Below are 9,075 nucleotides of genomic sequence, written 5' to 3' on the forward strand. Positions count from 1 at the left end.
TGAATTCAAAATAAATCTATAAAACAAGTTCCAGGGCAGCCAAGCTTAGGCAGGGAAGCAGTTGGAAAACAGAAAGCTGGTGATATTGTAATAGAACAAGGGGGCCATGTTCCAGCCCCAGCAAGCAGCAGAATTCGCCAACTTCAGCCACATGGCTCTAGCTTTAGAGTCAAGAATAAAACAGACTGAACATCTGAACCTATAAGCCAGCCCCAATTAAATGTTGTCCTTATAAGAGTTGCCTCCATCATGGTGTCTGTTCACAGCAGTCAAACCCTAACTAAAATNGGGTGTTTTCTTTGCCANGGGAATGGAATCCAGTTGGAGGGCAATCCTGGTGAAGAAACCTTGGCAGGTGTTTTCCCATCATGCTAAACTTGAACTATCTCTAGCAAGCCTGGTTAGTTAGTATACCACTTACCTTTGAGGTGTTTGGGGAGGCACTGCTCCCTTAGTTAATTAAATTCTACTTTATGTGACCTACTGTCTCCTAGGCAAGTTTATTAGTAGATCCTTTATAACATCAATTTTATCACTTCAAGTTTCTCCTGTATCACTAGGGGTCAGCAGAGACAGCTCGGGTGCACCAGATCCCTTAAACTCCTTTGACAATGGTCAAATATTCCCCTCTCCTCCACATCACTGACCACCCAGAGGTGGTGGCAGTGGGAGTCATAGGAAGAGCTATTCAGTGAACCAAATAGACACAATGAAATGCCACTATGGACAGTAGAGTGGGTGCCATAAGACAGTTTATGTGGTACTTGGAGGGTGCAGGGGATGAGAGACTAACTCACTTGGCACAGCTGTACGAGGTTTCCTTGAAAAGGGAACCCAGAGCTAACATCTAAGGCCACTTGCAGTTTGCTCAATAGAAAGGCCTTCTGGAAAGAAGGAACTGTGTGAGTGTTTGCTCAGAGTCAGGACAGGGCTGTGTGTTTGAGAAATGATGAATAATCCCATGGGCTTGCAGAGTTATGGGCTTAGAGTGCCGTGTAGGGCATGACCTGGTGAACTGTGGTCTCCAGGTACCTGATCAGACCAATTATCCCANAGGCCTTGGAGCAGACAGGCTCACCAACCAAATTAAGATGTTTCACCATAGTCTTTGGTGAGTCCATTTAAAACACAGATTTAGAAGCAGGGTTGGGAGTAGAGAAATGGAACAGTAGGTAAGAATGGCTTAGAGTCCCAGTTACACGGTGCTCTCCTGCCCTGCCTTTCCCCCTACCCTCTATATTGTGCCAGTCTTCCCTGCTGCATAGAGCAGAGTAAAAGTTANATGAGCAGGCCCAAACTATAAAAGGTACTTGGGTCTGTGGCACATACATACTCGCTCTCTCTTAGATGGAAGAAGGCACACATGCTCGCCCATAGCTGAGCATGTCAGTTGGCCTAACCAACCACCGTGATCTTATCTGCATGTATGTTTCATCAGTGGACATCTTGCTCACAGCTTTGTAAATATTGAACGCCCCTTGTGCCTCATGTATATTAAGGGTACCATGAATATCTGGTACCCATGTGGTCCGTTGATCCTTCACCACATTCAACATACGGATACTGTAGTTTGTGTGTCTGTGTGCTGTGTCTCACGAGCTATTCCTATACTTAATTTCACTTCTCATTTCTCTGAGCTTTTTATAGCCCAGTCAGACCTTATTAACTAACACAGCAATCTACACCATGTGGTGAAAGATGGGGCGGGTGAGANGCGTGGGATTCAGTTAACAACGTTGTGTCTGGCAAGCCGTTGGGCTTTATTCTGCAAGTGGTAGAGTTGTNCCCNAAGGGTATCAGCCCCACCCCCTTGGTGACCGCTCTGACAGAGCCCTTGGGAACAATAGTATCAGCTGAAAAATGGTAAGGGGCCAAGCTGTGGACTTGGTCAGCAGGTTTCTAAAATGTTCCTTATCCCTACAGGGATGCTGCTTTAGAAGAAGACCTTACCTCTGTCTCTGAGACGATCTCTTTTGAGACGTCATTCTCTCTGTAGGCCTTGTGGTTTTTATTCTACATACTTTGGGTTGGGCCCATGTCTTAGTCAGGGTTTCTATTCCTGCACAAAACATCATGACCAAGAAGCAGGTTGAGAAGGAAAGGGTTTATTCAGTTTACACTTCCACATTGCTGTTCATCACCAAAGGAACTCAGGACAGGAACTCAACGGGGCAGGAACTTGGAGGCAGGAGCTGATGCAGAGGCCATGGAGGGGTGCTGCTTCCCCTGACCTGCTCAGCTTGCTTTCTTATAGAACCCAGGACACCCGCCCAGGGGCGGTGTGTGTGAGGTACCACCCACAAGGGGCCCTCCCCGAATTGATTACTAATTGAAAAATGCCTTACAGCTGGGTCTCATGGGGGCATTTCCTCAAGGGAGGCTTCTTTTTCTGTGATAACTCCAGCTTGTGTCAAGTTGACACACAAAACCAACCAGTACAGCCCACTTATCCAACTTCCCCTCTGGTCCGTGCAGCAGAGAAGACTGATGCAGCTAGGGAGAAGCATGGCAGGGGACCACAACTCAGATAACAAGGAATTATCACTTGTCCACACGAGACCCTAATCTGCTGCTCCGTTTCTTTACATCCTGCATTCACCCTGCTGCTCCTTGGAGGCTTTGGGGGAAAATATCAATACTTATTGATACTTCAAATCCCAGTATATCTAGAGAAAATACTTGGGAGTTGAACATAAGGCCTCACAACATGTTTGGCAGGTGCTCTACTGCCCAGCTGTACCACCAGCGCCCGCCCCCCAAAAGCACCTTAGAAGTGGTACAAATGGAAAAATAAGTCCATTTTCTCAGTTCCTTGGAGCTCTGTCTGTACCCTCAAGTGGGAGACACCCTCTGCAGAGTCAGGGAATTCAGAGCCGCTTACAGCTCTCTGTGTTCCATGTACCATGCTAGGCCTCTCCAATTGGCTCACTCATTCCACTCTCAAGAAAATTCTTTGAAAGGCCTTATTTCCAGGTCACAGATGAGGAGACTAAGAATATAGAAGACAAGAAACGAGGATAGAGCTGACATCAAGGGACATCCTCCACATTTATGATTTAAATATAAAGTACCCACACGCGCACACTAGTTCGTGTGTTTCAGTACTTAGTACCCTGCTGCTGACACTATTCTGGGAAGTTGTAGAGGCTTTGGAAGGCTGAGCTGAGTTGGAGGAGATGAAACTCTAGANGGCAAAAGGGATTGAGAGTTCTAANCACACCCTGCTTCTGGATTCATCACCATGTAAGCTAGCAGCACCATGCTNCCCAGCACCGCCCGGCCACTGCCCTGTGGTGGACTGCCTAAATAAACCTTCCTCTCTGAAGTTACTCCTGTTCGGTGTTCTGTCACAGCCGTGAGAAAAGTAACCATTCCAGGAGTAAACATATTCTCTACTCGGNAGTCAGGATAGTCTGAAGTGGTTTTTGAAGTTCTTTAGGTGGTTTTTGCTCTGGGGGAGTTCATTACGATAAAACTTTTAAGCGTATTCTTTTGATAAGAGCGTATATTTATTTGTTGATTTATGTGCTCTGCTGGCACCATCTGACCAGAAACACAAAAGTTCTAAGATAGCTACAATCTGCAAGTAAAAACAACTACAAAGAAACAGTGGTCAATGTTCAGGGAATCCAGGCCAACACAAGGAAGGAAGGAAAACCAAGTGAACACCGCCTTTCACTCTGAGACGTTCAGTTGTCAAAAATAAAAAAGGCAAAATGTGATTACAAAGATTTACAATGTCCAGAAAAACGAAACAACAAAACTCACTTCAGAGTCATTGCTAAAGCTTAATTATAATTATAGCCAAGCTGTTAGCATTAACTGAGTCTGCCATTAACTGGCTCAGCTGCCAGTTAGGACTGCATGACAGAATGGCTTTGGGGGCTGTTGATTCCCACCAAACTCAGAAGGCATCATTAATCTTGAGTTCCTTCTGAAGATTCCAGAAAAGCTGTTCTTGTCTGTGTTGGGAGGGGCAGGGTTGACAAGAAGACCTGGTGGTAGCCTCACCCCTGACCTGGTGAAGAGACACCTTAGACATTTGTCACTACTTCCTTCTCCCTCAGTGTTCAGGTTCGGTGCCTCCTTATGTCACCGTGATATTCATGTCTGCACACATGTCACCTGTCCTTGCCCTCCCCTTTACAGGTCTGACGCTTCCTTATATTGTGATGATGTTGACATTCGCTTCAGCAAGACCATGAATTCTTGCAAAGTGCTTCAGATCCGCTATGCCAGCGTGGAGCGCCTGCTGGAGCGCCTGACTGATCTTCGCTTCCTGAGCATTGACTTTCTCAACACCTTCCTGCATTCCTATCGTGTCTTCACCAATGCTATGGTGGTCCTGGACAAGCTGATCAATATCTACAGAAAACCCATGAGTGCGATTCCTGCCAGGTAGATGCATGCCTTTTGTCATCACCATCTACTGGACTCTGACATGAAGGTTTAGTGTGCTACTGAGCCTGATTGAACTAATCTCAACCCCTGGACCCTACATGGTGGGAGGAGAGAACCCACTCCTGCAAGTTGTCCCCTGACATCCACACTCACTCTATCANATGCACCCACACACACATACACACACACACATTCCCTACTGGGACCATGCACTCCCTCCTGAACCCCACAGATTTCTCAACCTATAAGGTCTCTGGAAAAGAGGCTGTCCCGGAAGTGGGAGTACTAAAGGCACATATCATTCCCAGATCACACAGGGAGTATATTTCACGACTGGTTTGTTTGTTTGTTTCTCAGAGGAAACTAGGCCTGGTGGTACCAGCCTATAATCCCACAGCTCTGGAGCTATGAGTGTGAGGAGCAGAAGCACAAGGTCACCCTCAGCTATGCCTGTTAGAGNTCTTCTTGGGAAGACTATATTCTCTAGGGAGGGATGGCTCTGCTCTCCCTCTCTGCCCCAAAGCCCCCTTGAGGCTTAGCCACCCACACTGCTGATCACTAAGCTGCTTCTGCTTCTGCTTCTTCTTCCTCTCTCTCTCCTTCTCCTTCTCCTTCTCCTTCTCCTTCTCCTTCTCCTTCTCCTTCTCCTTCTCCTTCTCCTTCTCCTTCCTTCCCCTCCTCCTCCTCCTCTTCCTCTTCCTCTTCCTCCTCCTCCTTCTCCTCTTCCTCCTTCTTCTTTTATACTCTTTCACAACTGAGATTTTATTGGTCAAGGAGCAGAGTACACAGACATTCCAATTCTTTTTTTAAGATTTATTTATTTATTATATTTAAGTACACTGTAGCTGTCTTCAGACTCACCTGAAGAGAGCATCCAGTCCCATTACAGATGGTTGTGAGCCACCATGTGGTTGCCAGGATTTGAACCCAGGACCTCCAGAAGAGCAGTCGGTGCTCTTAACCCCTGAACCATCTCTCTATCCCAACATTCCAATCTTTATCACTGGTACCCAAACACCGAAGAGTCATATTGTGTTCATGTACCCCAATGAAGAGCTACATATTGTTTTCCTTTTAATTTATTCCAGTGATATTCCAACCTCAAACTCAGCAAGTTTCCCTAAGAGCTCTCATAACAACTACATGGTCATAACCCTTAGTTCTACCGACTTATGATTTTATGCCACACACAGAACAGATTCAGAATTTCCATTTTTCACAGCACATTATCACAACTGTTAGGAAAATGGACTGCCATGACCAGAGACATCACAGTTCTGACAGGGCAAGGACCAAGGACTGGCTTTCCTACCAAATGGTTCTACTAGAAACACTATATATATGTAATAGAACCAGATATAACTGAAAATATTCCAGACACAAATGCACAACTGAGACTCCAAATTGTCATTTAGTATGCTTTGTATTTGTACTGTNGGATATAAAGTTAGCCCCCTCTACGGAATGTTATCGTGCCCCCCGAGACAGACACAGCCTCTCCTGATTCAGTATCCTGCTATTTTCTGGTTGGAAAAAAAAAAACCAAACAAACAAAAAAACAAAACCAAACAAAAACCAGCAAATGATTTATTTAACCTCTCTTTAAAAAAATAAAAATTTTTACGTTTAAAAAGTGGGATGAGATAGGACCCCCCTCACCTTTAAAAATGTTTCTAAAGAAGAAAAAAAAAACAAAACAAAACAAAACAAAAAACCCCTCACATTTACAAAATAGTTGATAAAATATTCCTCTGGATTGTACAAGAAGGGAGGCACAGACCACTGGCAGATGCGATGGATGCTTGGTCAGACTTGGCTGCTTTCTCTTCTTCAGAGGCTGCACTCTCCATTGTCTTCAGGCAGACCTGTGNCTTGCTGGTCAGCCACTTCAGCCGTTTGCCCTTCGCTCCCCTCTTCCCTATTGTTTGCACTTTTTTCATCTGATGCTTTACCCTTTCCCACCTTGGCAGGGGTGTGCTTGGCCAACAGCCTTGTGGAGTGGCACTTGGGCTCCGCCTTCCTCATGGGCATCATGGTGGCATGGGGTGGGTGCCAGATCTGCACTGTCACAGAACTGCACTGCCGCCACCACAGAAGCGCCACTAAGCTCCTTTTTACCCACCCCCTAGTACCCAANCCTTNGTCAGGGAAGCCAAGGGATATTCATTATTCTCTGTTCCCTAAACCCCTTTGGGAAACTTAAGGGCCCACCCTTTACAGAAAGAAGGGAAAATAAAAGAGAGAGAGATACAAAAAGGTACCCCTGCTCTGTGTATACCTGCCATGCTTTGAAGAGTCCTTTATGGTATGATGTTCAAGTTACATCCTCCAGTAGATACCTTGGNTCCCAGACCATCTTTCATACCTCCATCACTGAAGCCCTCCAANGGCAAGCTGGGGCCCAAAAAGGTAAAGAGACTTTCCACAAGGTCCTTACAAGTCTATGACTGAGGTAGCTTAAACTCAGGCCTGGCCTCAAGATCGCTAAGGCACTAACTACACTTCTACTTCAAACCCAGTAGACAGGTGAAACTCCTCAGGTGCCATCATGGCAGAGACATGGGTTCAGAGTCAGAGACATCAGATGAGTCTCTGCCTTTCCTTCAGATGAGCCTCTGCTTCCTCATGCTCAAAGCACACCACTGTAAGGACAAGGGCAGACCATACAGGTTAGTAGCCTCATGTGGGTGGACGGAGGCCCTACAGTCAGGAGCCATAGCACCTCAGAAAGGAGGCAGAGGTAGGAACATCAGATAGAACCATGCCCACCACTCAGACATCCAGCTTTGTAGAGATAGACATTGTTCCCCAAATCCTTTAATCACAACCCTGTGTAGGGACCCACCCTGGCTTGAAAGATCACCCGCTGTCAGCCACTGTGAGCCAGGTGGGCAAGTCTACACTCACAGCCTTTTCTCCCTCTTCCTCCCCTCCCCGCAGGTCCCTGGAACTCTTGTTTTCCAGCAGCCACAATGCCAAGCTTCTGTACGGAGATGCCCCCAAGTCCCCTCGCGCCAGCCGCAAGTTCTCCTCACCACCACCCTTGGCCATCGGGACATCGTCCCCGAGCCGCCGTCGGAAGCTGTCCCTCAACATCCCCATCATCACAGGTGGCAAGGCGCTGGAACTGGCTTCGCTTGGGTGCAGCTCCGATAGCTATGCCAACATACACTCACCCATCTCTCCCTACGGCAAAACCACACTGGACACTGGCAAGCTCTGTGTGGCCAGCAGCTTACCCAAGACTCCAGAGGAGATTGATGTGCCTGCCACAATTCCAGAGAAGCCTGGGGAGCTCTCAGCCTCCAGGAAGCAGAGTAAGTGGATGCATGAGCAGAACTACCTTATTGGCACACATCACTGCTAGGCTTGACTGTGCTGGGCTTGCAAAGCCTCTGTTATACAGGATGTAGGCAGTACAGACTGTGGAGGGGATAGGTTGCCAAGGTGAGGACATCAGAAACTCCCAGGATATCATCATACCTCAGATGAGCCTCAGCTGAAGTTCTCAAATTTGTGCCTTCCTTTTCCCTAACACAGTAGCATCCTGCATCCCTGTATTCAGATCATCTCATGGCCTCCGTCCTGCCCACAAGATTCACAGTGTAGTTTGGGGACCAGACCAAACACTGACAAGTGAAGATCTGGCTCATGTTACATTTGAAAGGTGCTAGAAGAGCACAAGAGGATATGCTGGGGCTGCCATTGAGAGAGCCAGAAGTGGCTTCCTTTTTTCCTTTATTTTTTTTAATTAGATATTTTCTTTATATACATTTCAAATGCTATCCCNAAAGTTCCCTATACCCTCCCTCCACCCTGCTCCCCTACCCACCCACTCCCGCTTCTTGGCCCTGGCATTCCTCTATACTGGGGTATAAAGTTTGCAATACCAAGGGGCCTCTCTTCCCTGTGATGGCCAACTAGGCCATCTTCTGCTACATAAGCAGCTAGAGACACGAGCTCTGAGGGTACTGGTTAGTTCATATTGTTTCCACCTATAGGGTTGCAGACCCCTTTAGCTCCTTGGGTACTTTCTCTAGCTTCTCCATGGGGGACCCTGTGTTCCATCCAATAGATGACTGTGAGAATCCACTTCTGTAATTTGCCAGGCACTGACATAGCCTTCATAATGGATACAATAATTTGATGCTCACCAATAGAAAGGGAGAACAGTCTAGACAAAAATGATGGCATGTAAAGTAATGGAGAGTAAGGAAGGCACTGTATGCTCTAGAAAACAGCTCAGCACACCTGGCACACCAAAGATGGTGTCAGTGACCCAAGATCCTTCTGGGGCCACTAGTGCCTTCCTATCTACGGCCTCTCCTGACCTTCCTACAAGGGTTCCATTGAGTTCTGTGTTATCTCAGATCAGGAAGTATGCTAGGAATTACCAGCATAGTCTTACTGTGTTTGTCTTTATATGTGTTTTTGATTTGTTTTGTTTTGTTTTGTTTTGTTTTGTTTTGTTTTGTTTTGTTTTGTTTTGTTTTGTTGAGACAGGGTCTCTCACTGAACCTGGAGCTTACTAATTCAGTAAGGGTGACTGTCAAATGAGCCCCAGGGAGCCTCATGCTTCTGCCTTCTTAGCACTTGGGGTTACTGGGGTGTGCCTCTGAGCCTGGCTTTCTAATGTAGGTAAATATTGAACTCAGGTCCTCATGATCATGTGGT

The 9,075-nt window shown here is 46.6% G+C and overlaps 1 protein-coding gene across 1 annotated transcript in view; it reads left to right on the forward strand.

Annotated features, from left to right (window-relative positions):
- Nucleotides 1-7,768, forward strand: part of LOC115031957 (ras-specific guanine nucleotide-releasing factor 1-like) — a 26,147-nt gene extending 18,379 nt beyond the window's left edge. The window contains exons 8-9 of the mRNA XM_029481974.1: nucleotides 4,150-4,398; nucleotides 7,342-7,768. Of these exons, the coding sequence (XP_029337834.1) occupies nucleotides 4,150-4,398; nucleotides 7,342-7,768 (676 nt within the window). The remainder of the gene's footprint in view (nucleotides 1-4,149; nucleotides 4,399-7,341) is intronic.
- Nucleotides 7,769-9,075: the final 1,307 nt, after the last annotated feature.

This window comes from Mus caroli, chromosome 9 (genome assembly GCF_900094665.2).
Source record: "Mus caroli chromosome 9, CAROLI_EIJ_v1.1, whole genome shotgun sequence".
NCBI classification, from domain to species: Eukaryota; Metazoa; Chordata; class Mammalia; order Rodentia; family Muridae; genus Mus; species Mus caroli.